The sequence below is a fragment of the Callithrix jacchus genome, chromosome 3 (genome assembly GCF_049354715.1).
Source record: "Callithrix jacchus isolate 240 chromosome 3, calJac240_pri, whole genome shotgun sequence".
NCBI lineage: Eukaryota > Metazoa > Chordata > Mammalia > Primates > Cebidae > Callithrix > Callithrix jacchus.
In genome coordinates this window covers 187,887,501-187,906,845 of record NC_133504.1, presented here as the reverse complement: position 1 = coordinate 187,906,845, position 19,345 = coordinate 187,887,501, and the positions used below count along the sequence as shown (strand labels likewise).

General features: G+C 56.0%; 1 protein-coding gene across 10 annotated transcripts in view; it reads right to left on the bottom strand.

Annotated features, from left to right (window-relative positions):
• SORCS2 (sortilin related VPS10 domain containing receptor 2) overlaps nucleotides 1-19,345 on the bottom strand; it is a 575,162-nt gene that overhangs the window by 81,047 nt on the left and 474,770 nt on the right. For all 10 annotated transcript variants that reach the window (XM_035294142.3, XM_035294144.3, XM_035294143.3 and 7 more), the window contains exons 5-6: nucleotides 12,982-13,055; nucleotides 3,134-3,198 (exon numbers count right to left, since the gene is read on the bottom strand). In XM_035294142.3, coding sequence (XP_035150033.3) covers nucleotides 3,134-3,198; nucleotides 12,982-13,055 — 139 coding nt within the window. The remainder of the gene's footprint in view (nucleotides 1-3,133; nucleotides 3,199-12,981; nucleotides 13,056-19,345) is intronic.

Below are 19,345 nucleotides of genomic sequence, written 5' to 3'. Positions count from 1 at the left end.
CCATCCCCTGCAGGAGGGGTCAGCACAGGTGACACTGCGCCCAGATATGCATGGCCCGGCACCCTCCTGAAGTCCCTCACACCTAAGCAGGAGTGAGGGCGGGGGGTGCTCAAGGGTTCTTTCCTGCAAATTTTAAGCAAATGTTTCTACCCTTTTCCAGATATTTATGGTTGAGCAATATTGAAGGCATGCTTTGTCAGGTAGCTGCTAATTTTGTTAAAATCCTTTTGTTTCCCTGGGACAAATTTATGTGGAACGGCTGGAGCCTAGAGGCCTCAGGAAGCCCCTGAATTCCAGCTTGTGAGCCGGGAGCAAGACACAGCCACAGGGACCGCAGGAAGGGCACCGCCACCTCCTTCCCTTCCTTCTCCTTCTGTCCCTGGCCCTGGGTGACCCAGCAGCATGGTGAATGGTTAACAGAAAGGGTTTAGGAACCAGAAAGGCCCACCCCTAAACTCAGCCTCAGGTTTCTCACTCACTCACTCATTCACTCACTCACCCACTCACCCACTCACTCACCCACACACTCACTCATTCACTCACTCACTCACTCACTCACTCACTCACTCACTCACTCACTCATTCACTCACCCACACACTCACTCACTCACCCACTCACTCACTCATTCACTCACCCACACACTCACTCACTCACCCACACACTCACTCACCCACTCACTCACTCACTCATTCACTCACCCACACACTCACTCACTCACTCACTCATTCACTCACCCACACACTCACTCACTCACCCACACACTCACCCACTCACTCACCCACACACTCACTCATTCACTCACTCACTCACTCACCCACACACTCACTCACCCACTCACTCACTCATTCACTCACCCACACACTCACCCACTCACTCACCCACTCACCCACTCACTCACCCACACACTAACTCATTCACTCACCCACTCACTCACTCATCCACTCACTCACTCATTCATTCACTCACTCATTCACCCACTCATTCATTTACTCACCCACTCACCCACTCACTCACTCACTCATTCACTCATTCACTCACTCACTCATTCACTCTCTCACTCACCCACTCACTCATTTACTCACTCACTCATTCACTCATTTACCCACTCACTCACTCATTCATTCACTCACTCACTCATTCACTCACTCACTCACTCACCCACTCACCCACTCACTCACTCACTCGCTCATTCATTCAGTCACTCACTCATTCATTCCCTCACTCACTTACCCACTCATTCACTCACCCACTCACTCACTCACTCACTCGCTCATTCACCCACTCACTCACTCATTCACTCATTCACCCACTCATTCATTCACTCACTCACTCATTCACTCACTCACTCACCCACTCATTCACTCACTCGCTCACTCATTCAGTCACTCACTCATTCATTCCCTCACTCACCCACTCATTCACCCACTCACTCACTCGCTCATTCACTCATTCACTCATTCACCCACTTACTCACTCACTCACTCACTCACTCACCCACTCACCCACTCACTCACTCACTCGCTCACTCATTCAGTCACTCACTCATTCATTCCCTCACTCACTCACCCACTCATTCACTCACCCACCCACTCACTCACTCACTCGCTCATTCACCTACTCACTCACTCAGTCACTCACTCACTTGCTCATTCACTCATGTGCCCACACACTCACTAATTCTCTCAATCACTCATTCCCTCACTCACTCACCTATTCACTCATTCACTTAATCACTTACCTATTCATTCATTCATTCCCCCAACCACTCACTCATTCATCCATCCCACCGTAGTCAGGCTCTCACTGTTCTAGGCCTAGAGCCAAGAGCCAACACCACAGACCAAGGCAACCTCTCAGGCCGATGGGTTGTGTGCCGGGTATAGGAGCCCTGATGATAGTGCTTGCCAATTTCTGTGTTATAAACACTCCCACATGGCCATGCAGGAGCCACCTAGATGAAATTAATGGCCATGGAGTTGAGAAGCGCTGTGGGCAGCAGGTGCCCATGAGCCAGGGACAGCTGAAGCTCTGAAAAGGGCAGACAGCCAATCCTGACAGCATGGTGTGATGCAGGCAGTCTTTCTATCTGTCACCCATGTTATTTTGCAATATTTTGCCCAGAGGGCTCCTCAGGGGCAACTTGGGCATCTGGCTAAGTGCTTATTCATTCAGCAGACTCACTGGGGACACAGGTGATCAGTAGCCCCCACTGGTACTCAAGGAACTCCAGGCCTTGGGGAGTGTGCAGAGCTGGGATCGGGGAGTCCAGCAGAGGTGGCTGGCAGGGTGCCTAGGGTCAAAGGTAAGAAATTCCAAAAGGAAGCAGCATTCCCAGCAGGGGTGGGGAGAGGGGCACCACCTGGGACCTTGTGACCCCAGGCAAACCTGGATGGCCCCTGAGTTTTGTCGTTCTGGTTATCAACACAGAATGGTAATAATGCTGGCCCCACCTGCCTGGGGGTGGTGGGGTAGGAGGTGGGGGGCATGAGGGTGGGGGGGCATACCCAGCAACTGACCCTGCCCCCAAAAGCTTGGCTGTGACGACCCTACATTCACACATTTCATATCACTATCCATCTCACAGACCAGGAGACTGAGGTGACTGGCCCTGGGCCCTGCGGTTGGCTGATGGCTGGGCTGGGAGCTGATGCCTGCATTTCTGTTCTAACGGGGACACATCCTGGCTTGGGTGATGCCGCACAGACATGTCTCTGCGGGGACTGTGCTGCTCTGCCCTCCTCAGAGCACCCTCCTGTCACACAGCAGGCACAGCCCTCAGCCGGAAGCTGGCTGGATCCAGGTGGGCAGGACTGGGCCCGCCCCGCCTCCCACCATCTCCACACTTAGCACATGCTGGGGCTGGGGGCTGAGTTAGTGGGAAACACTCAATGCTCAGGGGCCAGAACAAATCGCCCTCTTAATAGACTTTTCCACTGGAGTGGAGCTCCTTGACTTCGATTCATTCCCAGCTGGAAAACAAGCACATTTAAAATCATGCCACACTGAGACGCAGTGAGGCCAGCTGTGTAGGGCCAGCCACTGGGGACGAGCAACTGAACACAGGCACCGCTGAGCTGTGTCGGGCACGAGGTGACTCAGGAATACCCGGTGCCCGTGCACTGCCCGGCTTACCTCCACTGAGGTCCTGGGCTTCCACATGGACCAAGTCAGGGTCATCGTCCACCCCAGACACAGCCCTGGAAAAGAAGAGCCGAGGCTGGGGTCAGGAATGGAGTCACTGTGCCCGTCCCCCAGCAGTTCCCCACACCCCACGCAGCCATGCGGCCTCCCTGGGTCTGAAGCCACCCTTGCTCTGCTGGTCTAGGGCACCACCTCCTCAGGAGCCCACCTGCTCCTGGGCTACCGTGTCTGGGTCTTCCTTGCGTGGGCGAGGGGCTGGCTCCCTTCCTGTCACGGTGTGTTTGTAAAAGACTTCCTCCTTCATACTTTGTATTGTTTTTTCATTTTTGTTTGTTTTATTTTGATCATCTAAAATGACCACAGGAGGCAGGCAGGACTGGGACTCCCATCCTACCCTAATTTTATCAGTGTGGAAACTGGCTCAGAGAAGCAAAGTGACCCTCCCAGAGCCACACTGTGGAAAAGGCTGACCTGGGAGTTGAGGCAGGCTCACCTGAGCTGCTGCTCCGCCTCTTGCTCCCCATCACCTGGTGGAGTGTGCCCTTGGGAAGACTGTCTCAGTCATCACCCCTTGCCTAGTGCTGCCTCTAGGGACTTGCCTGAATCCTTTCGTGAGGTGGCAAAGGCTCCAGCGAGAGGAATGCACCCCCTACCCCAGCACTCGACAGTTTGCACCAGTCTGTCCCCACACAGGGGCCTGGACCACGCATTGTGAGGCAGGTGTCTTCATCTGCATTCACAGGTGACCCCACTAGGGTCAGGATGGCTCTGTGACTTGCCCAAGGCAACACGGCTCAGACCAGGGCAGTCTCAGGCTCCTGCTCAGGTCTGCTCGACCCCCAAAACGCATGCTCCCCTCAGACCCCACACACTGCCCTGCTCACAACCAAGGCCTTCTCCTAATGTCACGCGTCCAGGTGCCCCATCTCTTACAGGACTCTGCCTCTTCTAGGGGTGCTCCCAGCTTCAGAGAAGCCACGATATAGATCCGGGAGTTTGGCCAAGTGGCCGAGTTCCACAGACACCTCTAAGGGCCCAGTGGGATGAACCTACCATGTACAAGCCCTTCCATGGCCCTGGGATGGAGATGAAGAAGACACCGCAGCCTCCCTCTGGGCTCCTGGGTCAGGACGCTCAGGCTGGGGCTGTAGTTCTCCCACTCCACCCTCCACCCACCCACACCCCTTCCCTGCCCCACTCCTCTCCTCTGTTTCACTGCCCTGCTGGGTGGAGTCTTTAACTGGGCAGGAGGGGAGGGAGGAAGCTTCTGTCCTTAGAGGCAGAAGCCAGGTCCTGATTCTGTGCTGCACATGGCATGTCACCATTGATTGTCACCTGAACTCATTTAATAGCAGCTCCTCAGGTGCAGGGAATGTCCTAGGTGCTCTAGTTGCCTGATCTCACTTACCTCGAATGATCTCAAATGATTTGGTTATGCCCATTTTACAGATGAGGAAACCAAGGACCAGACAGGTGAAAACAGATTAAAGGTCATAGAGCTAATAGAGCAAGATCCACAACCCAGGTTCTGCCACTCCCAAAGCAACATCTTTTCACCACACAGTTGCTGCCTGGCTCTGCATAGCATTGTGCATGAAATAATGCGGTGAAGGGATAGTGGTAGGGAGGAGGCAGACAGCTGCCCCTCCCTCAGTCCAGGCTCTCAGCTGGAGGCTACACCTGCCCTGGCCCCTTTGTCCAAGGCTCTCCCCTATGCTCTCACAGACTGTCCACCTGCATGGGGCTGGCTGGAGGTGGAAAGCCTCACTTGCCTCCTTGGGCACTTCGCTGGCTGTTCCAATAATTACACTGGCACCAATTCTGCCTTGGATTTATGCAGTATTTGTCCTCTCTGAAGAGCCAGCAATGACAGGGCAAAGGCTGCTGCTCAGGGTTGTGGTCTGAAAGCCTCGCCTTTGAGGGACATTCACCTGTTCATTCACCCACTCTGCCAGCATTACTCCCCACCGTGGTGCTGCATTCACTGTGCTGGATGCCACCTGTCCTAGCTCAGGTCTGTATCAGCCTGCTGTGTGTGCAAGAACAATCAGAGCACTCACTATTTTCCAGGGATTGAGGGCTCAGAGATAAGACACAGCCTCTGTCCTCTAGGAGTGAACAGGCTAGTGAGGAGGCCACACACAACATAATGACCTATTCACGATCCATCCATCCATTACCCACTTATCTATCTATCCTTGCATCTATCTATCAATCCCCATCCACCCATCACCCATCCATCCATGCATTCATGTATCCACCACACATTTATCCATCCACCTATGCATTCATCCATCATCCATCCATCCATCCATCCATGCATCCATCCACCTATGCATCTATTCATCCAACCATCACCTATCCATCCATCTATGCATTCATCTATGCATCCATCCATCAATCATCCATCCCTCCATCCATCCATGCATCATTCATCCACCCATCACCCATCCATCCATCCATCCATTCATGTATCCACCACACATTCATCCATCCACCCATGCATCCATCATCCATCCATGCATCCACCAATGCATCCATCTACCTATGCATCTATTTATCCATCCATCCATCCATCCATGCATCCATCCATTACCCATTCATCCACCCATGCATCCACCCACCCATCTATCCATTCACCCATGCATCCATCCACCCATCTATCCAGTCACCCATGCATCCATCCACTCATGCATCCGTTCACCCATGCATCCATCCACTCATGCATCTATTCACTCATGCATCCATCCTCCTGTGTATCCATGCATCCATTCATCCATGCACACATCCACCCATGCAACCATCCACCCTCACCCATCCATCCATGCATCCATCAATCCATCCACCAACCCATGCTTCTATCCACCCATGCATCTATCCATCCATGCATGCATCCATCCATCCACCCATCCATGCACCCATCCACCCATGCATCCATCCATCCATGTATCCACCAATACATCCATGCATCCATTAATCCATCCATCCATGCATCCATCCATTCATCCATCATCTACCCATCCATCAATCCATCATGCATTTATCCCTCACCCACCCATCCCTCATCCACCTATCCATGCATCCATTCATCCATCCATCCACCTATGCATGCATCCATCACCCATTCATGCATGTATCCATCCATCCAGGCATCCATCCATCCATCCATCCATGCATGCACCCATCCACTCATTTACTGAGCACCTACCACAAGTTGGCCCTGGGCTAGGGCTGGACATATAGAGGTGCACTTTTCAGGTCCCTGCTCTTGTCCTTGCCTCAGTAATCTCACAGATTAGAGAAAGGTCTATGAACATTTGTTTCAGGCTCAAACTGTTTAGGACTGAAGCTGATAAGCTGCCATGCCAGCTGCTCACACTAGGGCTCAGGAGGTGAAGTCTTACTGAGCAGTGTCTTGCCACACAGGAAGGGGACGCGGGCAGGAATGGGAGGGTGTTCTCTCTTCTACTTGCAGTGTGAGGACAAATCTTTCTCCATGAGTAGGTGGAAGCCAGTTCCTCAGGAGGGTACAGGCTTTCTGACCATAGGGAATGTGTGGGGGGCACATAATAGGTGTTTATTAAATGCTTAAATGAGACTTAAAGAAAGGGAGGTGAAAGGAAGAGCCATTTTTTTCAAGGCTGGCCACTCGCTGCCTATTGAACTTTATAATTATTACCTTGTTTCCATCGCAGGACTATGAGGTGGAATGGAAACTCCATTTTATATGTTAAAAATCTGAGGATGAGAAGGCTTTTGTCTTCTGGGCATTTGTCTTACATCCCACAGAAACCTTGGGGATTCCTTCCTCTCTCCCTCTGCACTTCCTTCCTCCTTGGCATTTGGCCTGAGTAGTGGGAGCATGAGGGGTGTGGAACAGATAAGGCAGCATCCCAAGTTGCTAGCTGGCTGCCTGGTGTACATCATGAGTGACCAAGTGGCCACTGGACACGTGTCTGGAATGCAGGTGGCATTCAACACCATATTCTTGGATGGGCTCAGGACTTAGGGGACAGGTGGGGGTGATACTGAGGTACACACATGGTCCTCTGGGCATGATCATCAGAGTGGCCCTTTAAACACTGCTTCTACTGTGGCCTGGGCTGTCTCCAGGTCTGTGTTCTCACACTTCCTGCGAGATGGACAAAGGGCACTGGCCATCCTGCCTCACTCATCCCTTGTGCTCAAGGCCAAGTGGATATAGGGCACTTGTCAAGTTTTGGTGGAGACTGCCCAATCATGCTGGGGACCTGAGTGGGCACTTATGATGACTCCAACCAGTGCTGCGTTCAGCAGTTTACAAAGCACCTCAGACACGAGTCCATCTGATCCAACACAGGGGTGCCCAGCCTTGTTGGCATGGAGAATGCCGTGACAAACCAGCTGCATGTCCGACCTCCAGAGCCTGCAGTTGGGGGCCTGCATGGGGACACAGGGAGGAGCCTGACTTGAAGGGGGCTCCAACCTGGGCTGAGCTCCCTTTGCAGTTCTATGGCACCTTTAAGATGGGAGCTCAAGCAGTTACGGCATCTCTCTGAGCCCAGGCTCCCTGTCCTTAAGATGGCACAATAACACCTGGCTCATGGGGGTTCTCTGAGGGGCCAAGTCTGTGAAGCACCTGTAATGAGGCCTGAGATGGAACAGAAGACATGTCCCAAGGTCCCAGCTCCATTGGCTGGTCCTCCAGGGAAGGCAGGGATGGGGCATGGGCTGGTCCTATAGGGAGGGCAGGGATGGGGCTTGGGCTGGTCCTCCAGGGAAGGCAGGGATGGGGCATGGGCTGGTCCTCCAGGGAAGGCAGGGATGGGGCATGGGCTGGTCCTCCAGGGAAGGCAGGGATGGGGCATGGGCTGGTCCTCCAGGGAAGGCAGGGATGGAGCATGGGCTGGTCCTGCAGGGAGGGCAGGGATGGAGCATGGGCTGGTCCTGCAGGGAGGGCAGGGATGGAGCATGGGCTGGTCCTGCAGGGAAGGAAGGGATGGGATCCAATTTTGGTGCCGTATCCAGCATATGCCCAGCGTTGAGCCTGGCTCCCAGGAGGGGAGTGTGGAATTTTTCAGATGAAAGGAGCCTTAGTGAGGATCTAGTCCGGGGTTTCTCAAACCAAGCATCACATCCCATCTCGCAGATTTCACTACCTCCATGTGCCTACTGAACTGCCATCTACCCACCACTTTCTTCACACTGAGAACCTCCACCTGCTTCAGCCTTCTGCAAAGTGAGACTCCCTGGGAACTCCTGGGTTTGCTGACTGGTCATTCCAGCTCATGGCTGTTAAAATTGCTTATCCGTTTACCACACCAGTCCCTCTCATGGACACTTTGCCCAAGAGCAAACTGAGCCTCAAGATGAGGGAGTCACTTCCTGGTGTGAGTGGCCACTCAGTGCTGAGGACAGGAGCACCCCGACAGCCTGCTTGGAGGAGGTTGTGATGTCCCAGGCAGAGTGCCCAGTTCCCGCGGCCTCTTCCTATCACTGAGTTTCCCACCCAGATATGGCCCCATTCGGTTCTCAACCTTCCTCCCAACCTGCCTTGCACCAGGATCCCCATTTGCTTCACCCTCTTCAGGGACCAGGTCCACCATAATGGCCCCAGGTAGACAGGGGAAATCCATAAATGAGTCTGAGTGACACAGGCCCCGCAGATGTGCCATGTGACAGGAACTGGCTGGGACTCCCCGAAGTCCACTGAGATTTCAAACCCAGGGGCGCCAGCATCAATCACTCTGACCCTAGGTAAAGAGCTTTCCCTTTCAAGGTGGAATGCTGACTTCGGCTTTTGTGAATAGATCATTTGTAAGCTCCTTGGAAAGGAGGTCTTGGGCCTGACATTGTTCTCTCCTGAGTACAGGCAGACATTGTTCCCTTCAGCAGCAGACCCACCACCAGCAAGATGGAATTTTAGCCTCATCATCCATCATCCGTGAAGTGGGGCAATGGCACCTGGCCTGTGCTAAGCCTCCCCCTGCCCTCACTCATTCATTCACCCACTCACAAAATCACAGACTCACTCACCCACCCACTCACTCACTCAGTCATTCATTTACTCATTCACTCAGTCACTCATTCACTCTGTCAATCACAGACTCACTCAGTCACTCAGTCACTTCCTCAATCACAGACTTACTTGCCCAGTCACTCACTCACCCAGGCACTCACTCACTCACTCACTCACTCAGTCCCTCAGTCAATCCCTCAATCACAGACTCACTCACCCAGTCACTCACTCACCCAGTCAGTCACTCACTCACTCACTCACTCACTCACTCACTCACTCACTCACTCAGTCACTCCCTCAATCACAGACTCGCTCACCCAGTCACTCACTCACTCACTCACTCAGTCACTCACTCACTCAGTCACTCAGTCACTCACTCACTCACTCACTCACTCACTCACTCACTCACTCACTCACCCAGTCACTCACTCACTCACTCAGTCACTCACTCACTCACTCACTCACTCACTCACTCAGTCACTCAGTCACTCAGTCACTCATTCACTCAGTCAGTCCCTTAGTCACTCAGTCACAGACTTGCTCATTCACTCACTCACTTATCCACTCACCAAGTCACTCACTCAGTCACTCATTCACTCAATCACAGACTCACTCACCCACCCACCCACCAGCCACTCAGTCACTCATTCACTCAGTCATTTATTTGCTCACACATTCATTTCCTCACTCAATCACTCACTCACTCATTCACTCAGTTACTCATTCTCTCATTCATTACCTCACTCTCATCACTCACTCACTCACCCTATAAATTCACTCATTCACCATGTTCATTCCTTTAGCCTCTTGCTCTGAGCACTTCCCACATCCATTTCTCAGTGTGCCGGCGAGGGCCCTGGACCACACACAGGTTTACAGGTGGTCTGAGGCCTGGTCTCTGCTCTGAGTCCATCAGCCATGGGTTTAGAAGACTCTCTTAGACCTCACTATAACACCTCAGATAGGGCCCCACTCCCCGCAGGAAATGACAAGCCTGACACACAGGCCTTCTTGCTTGTCCCGTGAGATGGCCTGGGGCAGGCAGCCCTCAGGGAATGAGTGTTTTGGCGAAGCGGGAACTGACTTGCACTCCATTGTGCTGAGGGCAGCTCCAGCGCAAATGGTTCTGCTGAGCCCTGAAAGGTGTGATAACAAACACTGTAGGGGGAGCCCTCCACCTCTTCCTTCTAGGCCCTGCTGCCCCTGTGCCCTGCACCAGGGCCAGGACCTGGAGCTGATGGAGAGGGAGGCTGAGGCTTTCCCTGGGCGATTGTGGGGCTGAGCAAGGAGGCAGATTCAGGAACACCCGGTGAAGCCCAGGCGGCCAGACCCTCCAATAGAGTGGGCAAGGGCCTCTGGCCACAGCCAGAGATGGACCAAGGCTCAGGGCTGCAGCTGGGGGCAGCAGGACCTAGAATGTGTGCCCAACCCTCTCTGAGCCTCAGTTTCCCCCATGGCATAAGACCTACAATGAGTGAGTGCCCGACCCTCTCTGAGCCTCAGCCCCCTCGTGACATGAGACCTAGAACGAGTCCCCAAGCCTCTCTGAGCCTCAGTGCAGCATATGGGGCTGTGCCCGGCCCCGCCCAGGAGGCAGCAGGTCTCAGGGCCCCCGGGGCCGCTCCCTCCCGCTGGCAGACCTAATGAGCTTGCTTCCTGCGAGGCTTAGCACTACGTGAATGAGTCTGAGCTTCAGACAGAACGCGGAGCTTTGGTAATTCGTGCCGCCAGTTCAAGGACAAAGAGCTCCCTGGAAATGCTGTCAAAACAGCATTATTTACTGCTTACAAGGCACGGGGGCATCCCCAAGGCTGTCCCCACCCTCCAGGAGAGATCCCAGGGCCACAGGGGCCAGCGTCTGCTGTGATTCCCTCCAATAACAACTCTGTGCTATTGGAGACACTTCGGGGAGAAAACAATTTGATTTGCCTGGGATAATAACGTTTGAATTATCGCCAATTTCCCCCTGGGCGCTGCGGGTCGGTTTCTTTCTCTTACTGGAGAGCTGTCCAGGAACCCGGCCTGGGCTGGGAGTGAACAGAGCTCCGCCAATTCCCCGGAGCGACCCTGCTCAGAAATCCCGCCTCCTGGCCCTGCGCCCCACCTCTGAGCGCTCAGGCCCAGGCGTCCGTGGCAGGGCCGCTCTGCCTCCTGAGTTGACAGCAGAGACAAGGCCAGTGATGGATGGCAGTGTTCTGGTTTCTGAGGGAGGAACCCAGCCCTCCCGTGGGCAGCCCAAGGAGAGGCGGTTGTTACATCTCTCCATGAGCCAAGGGCGTGCCCACCAGCAGTCAGCATTCCAAAGAAGGAAAAAGCCTCCCTTCAGCCGTGGGGTGGCCAGGACGCCAGTCTCCTGCTACGGTCAGTGTGACATTACAAAGGGAGATGGGTAGGAAGCCCTTTCCATGCGCTTTTCTGTTGGAGAGACCCAGCCGTGGCCCACACAATGTCTGTTGCACACATGGGATAAAGAGAAAGGCTAGCACTGTGTGTGTGTGTGTGTGTGCATGTGCTCTTGTGTACATGGTGTGCTTCTGTGTGTGTGCACTTGTGTGTGCGTGTGCATGTGTGTGCATGTCTGTGCACGTGCATGTGTGGGTGTGTGCATGTGTGTGCACATGTGCATGCATGCCTGTGCTTGTGTGCATGTGTATGGGCTTGCATGTGTGTGCGTGTGCATTGTGTGTGCATGTGTGCGCATGTGCATCTGTGTGCGTGTGCGCATGTTTGCATGTGTGTACTTATTTGCATGTGTGCACGTGTGCATGTGCATGTGTGTATATGCATGTGTGTGGGTGTGTGCGTGTGCAATGTGCATGTGTGTGCATTTGTGTGCATGTGCTTGTGTGCATTTGTGTGCACACATGTGTGTGCGTGCATGTGTCTGCGTCTGCACATACAAGAAAGAGGGATGTTGTGGAATCAGCACACAGAGCAGTGTGCATCTGGAAAGGCAGTGCGAATAGGAGGATGGGTGTGGCCCCAGCTGGAGAGTGGCAAGCGTCAGCTCTGAGCCGCTACACATGCTCCTGGCCCAGTGCTGCTGCCTGTGACCTTGGGCAAGCCCTTGTCCTCCAGGGCCCTTACAGGCACATCCCACAGACATTCCTCAAGGAAAGCTGAGTGCCCCCCGGTTCAGTGAGACTGGCGTGTTGTCCAGGAAGTGCACTGATAGATTCCCGGAGGATGCACTCAAGGGGCTGGGACCTGCTGTCTGATGCAGGCCCCCAGTGGCCTTTTGCCTGGGACAGGAGCCCCTTTTCTTGGATCTGGCTCCTCAGGAGGCCGGGGTGGGGGTTTTTCTGGGGTACAACCCCAAACGGAGCCTGCTTGTTGGTACCCAGCAGTGGCTGGGAAGGGAGACAGGTTAAGCAATGGGAGGAGTGCCCAGGCATGGATAAGCAGGAGAGCAGGGCCGAGGCAGACTGGGTCAGCACCCACGGGGGCTGTTTGTCAGGGGCTGAGTCAGGGCCTGGGTTGGGCGGGGAGCAAGGAGCAGTGGGCCGGGTGCTGTGCTGGGGACATGTACATCAGCACCTGTCTCCATTGGGGAGGCTTGGAGGCTCAGGGACGGAACAATAGTGGCACATGTCCACATAGCTGGTTCAGAAGTAAAAACATGGCCCGAGGGACACCGACCCCGGACTCTACCATTTCCAATGCCACCCACTGCGGAGCAGAAAGAATGACTGGGGGTTCCCTGGAATGAGTAGGGTGTGGGGCTGTGGGCAGAGGCAGTAGTAGATGGTGGGGACCCTGCCCGGGCTGGGGAGGGTCCAGGGGTGGAAAGGGAGCTGCTGGCCCCTGGGGGCTTCCAAGGGGTTGGGGGAAGTGCTCTCACCAGAACACGTGGTCTTTAGTCACTCGATCTTGCAGAAGAGTCCACTTTTTCCCCAAGTCAGATGACACGTAGAGCTTTAGGGCAGAAAAAGTAGAAACGAAAGCTTGGTCAGGACGTCAGGAATAAGGTGCTTCCTAGAGAGGCGGATGTCCCCACACAGCAGATCCCTAGCAGAAGTCAGCCTTTTCCAGAGGCCACGCGGAGGCACTGTGCTCATGCTGGGGTGCAGACCCAACCTCAGGGCCTCCATGAGGCACCATTCCTGTCCCCAGACCAGCCGGCACAAGCTAGGAGAGGAGGTTCTCCAGGATGAAATCCATGGGGGCCTCACAGAGGAGGTGTGTCTGAGCCTCGAAGGTGGGAGGGACTTTATAATCCTGTGTGAGGGTGGGAGGAAGGGCGTTTGGGAGGAGGGAGCTCATGTTGCCAGGGCCAGAGGAGGGAAGGGAGGTCAGAGCAGGACAGTGGTGGTGCCAGGGCAGGGGTGTGGCATCTGCTGCAGGGGTCAGTGCAGGCACAGGCGGGCTGAGGCTTGACACCAGGGCCAGCCTCACAGCCTGTGACCAGTGCCACAGCCCAGGGACCTTGCTCAGAATAATTCTCTGCAGTCACCAACTTGAATTTCTTAATAATATTGTCTTTTTTTTTTTTTTTTTTTGAGACGGAGTTTCGCTCTTGTTACCCAGGCTGGAGTGCAATGGTGTGATCTCGGCTCCCCGCAACCTCCGCCTCCCGGGTTCAGGCAATTCTCCTGCCTCAGCCTCCTGAGTAGCTGGGATTACAGGCACGCACCACCGTGCCCAGCTAATTTTTGTATTTTTTTAGTAGAGACGGGGTTTCACCATGTTGACCAGGATGGCCTCAATCTCTTGACCTCGTGATCCACCCGCCTCGGCCTCCCAAAGTGCTGGGATTACAGGCGTGAATAATACTGTCTTTAATTGGAGCTTTGGAAGTGAAGGCTGAGGGGTCTGTGTAGGGCAGAGAGCCCAGGGTCCCTCTCCAGCCCGGAGCCCTCAGGACACCATCTCAGCTGCCTGTGCCCGTGGTCCTGTCTCCACACTGTCCTTGTCCCTGGTGAGTGCCAGGGCCATGCCTGGGCCCAGGAAGGGGCAGGGGTGGGCGCCCTGCACACTGTCTTTAGGCCAGTGCTGGGGGCCTGGGAGGGTGTCCCTGTGAGCCAGGGAGCACGATGCCAAATCGTGACAGGCCCAGAGAGAGAGAGAGTGCAGAAGGAAGGGAAAGCACTTGGCCTGACTGCCAACGGTTTTCACTTTGCACCCTGCGAATCACACAGCTGGCCCTGCCCAAACCACCGCCAAGTCTGGATAAGATGAGGCGCTCACGAGTCCGTGGCCAGACTGTGTTTCAAAAGCCCAGACCAGAGGCTGTGGTGGAGGCAGGGAGGCCTGGGCCCAGCTGGAGGCCGTGGTAGAATGCAGAGGAGGATGGGGCTTGAGAGAGGCCTGTGCAGGCAGCTGGACTGGTCCTCTGAGGAGAAAATGGAGGAAGGAGGGTGAGAGGGTCCTTGGATCTGTGCCCCAGAACCTGGGAGGAGTGGACAGGGCCAGGGGTACTCATGTCTGTGCCCCAGAACCTGGGAGGGGTGGATGGGGCTTGGGGTCCCTGGGTCAGTGTCCCAGGCCCAGTGTCCCAGGGAGAAGGGAAAGAGCCAGGTGGTCCTTGGATTCACACCCAGGGCTCTGGCCTGGGGTTCTCAGGTGGAGACAGGACCTTGGTCAAGCTATGAGCTCTGGAAGTGCCAAGTGAAGTTGCCAGGGCCACAGGCAAGGCCCAGAGCTGCTCCCCTTTCCATGATGGCCTGTGGGAAAGGGCCTCACCCTCCTTCATGGACAAGATAGTCCTGGAGGGAGCTGAGATCCACTCAGGCGAGAGGCGGGCAGCTCTCGGGCACAGCGGGCACAGTGTGTGGGGCAGGGAGGGGCCTCTGTGTCAGGGTACTCCTCCTGGCCACACCAGGGGGTGGGATTTCACAGCTCCATTCTCCATATGAGAGACTGGTTATGCGTGCTGGAAACACTCCCCCAAATGTGGCATCTTGGAAACTGAGAACACAGCAGGAGCAGGAAGCCTGTTCTCCTCCCGCTCCTTCCTTCCCTGAAGCAGCCCCTAAGCTGAGGAAGGGTGTCCCCTGACCTTCTCCCACCCTCCCCCAGAAGTCCCTCCCATGACAGGTGTCCTGCCCCAGGCCCGGGCAGGGATGCCACACCAGGACGCTGAGAAAACGCTGGACCCACAGCCTGGCTAAGCCCCACCCCCTGCCCACTTCCCCTCACCAGATCACAGCCCCTGCCCTCCCATCACTTTTCTCCAGGACCAGCCCTGTCCACCAAACCTAAGCATCCAACATGGACTTCCTGTCCCTTTGGGCCTTCATTTTGAGCACTCCCACACCACAGGAGACTTAAATGACGTGAATTTGTTTTGCTTCTGTCTGGTTAGTGTCTTGCAATGGAGGCCTTAGCTATGAACCTGGAGATGGGTGGGGAGAGGATCTTCCCTTTCTCCCCTCCGTGGGAGCTCAGAGAGCAGGCGTGCTGTCCAAGGCGGTGGTGCTGGGTGTGCAGCCTCTGCTGGGTCCACAGCCCCGAGCTGCCCACGACCATGACGGGCACCACAGGCAGCTGCCACGCCCTGGAGGCCCAGAGGAGGCAGGGTCCTCTGTATTATCTACCACAGGAGAGCTGGGACGGGCCCAGCAGGACAGGTGGGGACCCAGGGTTCAGGAGCTGTGACTGTGCTGGGCCACCTGGGCCCTTGGGCCCTGCAGCCCGGGGCGGCGGCTCTGTGTGTGGCCTCCTGGTGGGCCTGCCTCCCTCTGTGATGCTCCAGCCCCGCCAGAGCCTCCGGTGTTCAATTCCCCAGTGGAAGATCCGGATGGGCCCCAGTTTCTTCACCACTGACTCACTGCCTGGCGTCAGGCCAGCATCTGAGGAGTGTGGGGTGTCGGCGGCCAAGGAAGGCGGAGGCCATTCCAGAAGGAGGGGATGACCCAGCACAGACCCCGCAGCTGGAGGTGCTGAGCACCCAGTGCATCTGGCTCCAGGATGCCAGGCCCCACGGCGCCAAGGCCAGTGTCACGGGCAGGCTGCTGGGGAGGGGACAGAGCTCTGACTTCATCTCCCAGGGCTGGGAGTGAGGGAAGGGTTTTAAGCAGGCGGCAAGAGCCTCTCTCCCTGGGGTATGGCAGAGGCACCTGACAGCCGTTGCCAAAGCTCACCCTGAGAATGATCCCTGGGTCTGAGTAAAATGAGTCCCCAGCTAAGGAATCTGGGAGTGAACAGCCCGGGGTTCACCCCGTATCCATGAGGAACGGGTTCCGGCCCCTCCCTTGGAGTGCAGGCCCCGTGGGGGTCGATGCCCTCCGTGCTGGGCTGCGTGGAGGTTGTTACCGGGAGGGTGCAGAGGGAAGACGCTGTATCAACTGCAGGGCTCTCCTGCCCAGCCCACTGCCACCAGACTGCCCCGGCGTGTAATGTCCTCCAATAAACCTGGTATCTCCTTCGCTGTTTCTGGGTCTCTACTGTGGCCTCTCGGGCACGGTGCCATCCCTGCTGGAGTCACGGGGTCTGGCACAGCCACTGGGAGGGGCCTCTGTCCACCCTGGAGGAGACGAACGAGATGGCAGAGGGGCCTCCTGGAGGCAGTCTCACCTCCTCTCTCTCCAGAGTGGCCGGGACACTCTCCTAACAGCAATGCCAGGAAGCCTGGGCTCCCATCCCCCGCTGGAGCCAGCTACCTGGCCAGGCCTCAGCTCCCCCTAGCCGTGAAACTGGGCTGACAATCGTCATCATCCTCACTCAGAAGGTCCGGATGATTCAACTGTAACACGTGCTCTGGAAGTCTAGCCCGTGCCTGCTTTTCCTGTCCTGGGCAACGGGAGACACTGTCCCTCTCCCCTTGCCTCTCCACTGACACCTGCTCAGCATCCATTTGCATTTCAATGCGTTTCATGCCTAACTCCCAGGTGAAGAGTGAACGCAGACAATGGGCTGGGCCAGTGATCCTGTAACTGACGTCCCCAGTTCCTCTTTGATCTGCGTGCTGTTTTTGCCGGCTGTCCCTCTGGGGGTAGGGGCTGTACTGGGGCAATACGGCCCGCCCTGCATTCCTCAGGGGAGGATGGGCCACGTGGGGTTTAGGGGATCCTTTGTACCCCGGAAGCATCACATGCTGAAATCCTTGTTACACAAGCACAGCTCAGAGCTCACCGTGTTTTCTGTTGCAGATTCAGGCCTAGGCCAGAAGAGGTCATGGGCTCCGCCGAATGGGTGCGGCTGGTGGAGGAGGGGGCTGGGCTGGGCTGGGCTGGGAGGGGAGAGAGGGCTGGACAGGAAGGGGGAACCTGGGTCTTACTGGCCTCTGCTTCTGTGTCGTGGCCGTGGAGACAGTTCCTTGCCTCAGTTTCCCCATCTATAAAATGATGCCCAGCTGTAGCATTTCAAAGGGGAGAGTCTGTGAGTCTAGTGTTCTTGGGCTCCAGCAGGCCTGGCTCCATTAGCACCCGCCATGCACAGCAGGAGACCCTGCATGCGTCCCCACGCTGTTCTGAGCCTCAGTTTCACCACTGTTTAAGACGGGAATCTGTCCTCTTACATAAAGGGATGCCGTGGGATTATTCAGGCGTACAGCAAAGCAGTCGTGCCTGCCACGCACACAGCACGTCCTGTCATGATCACCGCCTGGTAACACCCGCAATAGCAGGATCCATCCCTCGTTCGAGCGCCAGCCGGGCCCTTTGCCTCTCAAGGCGCCTCCATAACATCGCTGGGCAGTAGATGCTTCCTTGCACCACCCCCAACTCAGCTCCTGCTGGGTCCTGTCCCAACGAGCCCTGCTCCCCCAGCTTCCATGTCCTCCTCTCCTCCCCCTCCTCCTCCTGTCCCAACCAACCCTGCTCCCCCAGCTTCCATGTCCTCCTCTCCTCCCCCTCCTCCTCCTGTTTCAACCAGCCCTGCTCCCCCAGCTTCCATGTTCTCCTCCTCCCCTCCTCCTCTCCTCCTCCTCCTCCTCCTGTCCCAACCAGCCCTGCTCCCCCAGCCTCTATGTTGTCCTCCTCCTCCTCCTCCTCTCTCGTCTCAGTAAATGGCCTTCCTTCTTCCCACCATCTACCAGGTCCTCCAGCCACAATCCCAGAGGTGCCCGCCATCCCACCTGCCACGCCGTAAGCAAAGCCCTCAGGGGCCAGCACCCCATCCCATCTCAGGCCACCCAGCTTCCCCACCCCACCTCGGCTACTCCTTCAGTGATGAGACACTGTGCAAGCTACCGCGGCGATGCTAAAACGCTCAGGCTACCAATTAGCTGGTCCTGCAGCAGCCAGGCTTTCCCACGGTCCACGCTTCAGAGCCGAGATGAATACACCCGGAGCGCTCAGGCGGGCTGTCCCTGGCAGGGTCCCTGTGGATGAGCAGGTCAGAAGAACCAGCCAAGGGCTGAGCCCACCAAAAGACTGGGTGGGAGGTTGCTAGATCGTCTTAAACAAAGGTTGAGCTGGGCGCGGTGGCTCAAGCCTATAATCCCAGCACTTTGGGAGGCTGAGGTGGGCCGATCACGAGATCAAGAGATCGAGACCATCCTGGCCAACACGGTGAAACTCCATCTCTACTAAAAATACAAAAATTAGCCCGGTGTGGTAGCAAAATCCTATAGTCCCAGCTACTCAGGAGGCTGAGGCAGGAGAGTCGCTTGAACCCGGGAGGTGGTGGTTGCAGTGAGCTGAGATCACACCACTGCACTCCAGCCTGGTGATAGAGCAAGACTCTGTCTCAAAAAAAAATAAATAAATAAGAAAGAGGTTGAGAGCCTGTGTCTTGCTCAGCACATCTTAACCCCGTTCCCTTAACCGCTCCCCAAGCCCTGGCCATGTGGAATGGGGGCCCCTTTCCCAGCTTCTTCACGCCCTGGCTCCAGCTCTGTTGAACCACACACTGTGATGATATAAATCCGCTTTTCTGCTCTCTCGCCTCCAGCCTCTGCTCGAGCCGCGCCTCTGCCTGGCGCACCCTCCCCGCCTCGTCCCCTGGCTACCTCCTGGTTTCCAGGAGCATTCCCAGCTCCACATCTCTGCAGGCGAGAGTCCGGTCTCCAAGGCCCTGAGTGGTTGCCCCAGGCCACGCTCCCACCACACCCCCTCTGGTGTTACATAGGTCACACCCCACCAGCAGGATCCTCCCCATCCTGAAGCAGCACGTGCCTCCGCCCCTGGGCTTCTGTCCGGATGTTCTCTTCACACGGGCTGCTGTATTAGTTGGCGAGGCTTCCTCAGCGACGAGCCTCAGAGGGTGTGGTTTAACGACAGAACACAGTCTCACACTGTTCCCAGGCCAGAAGTCCAGAATCG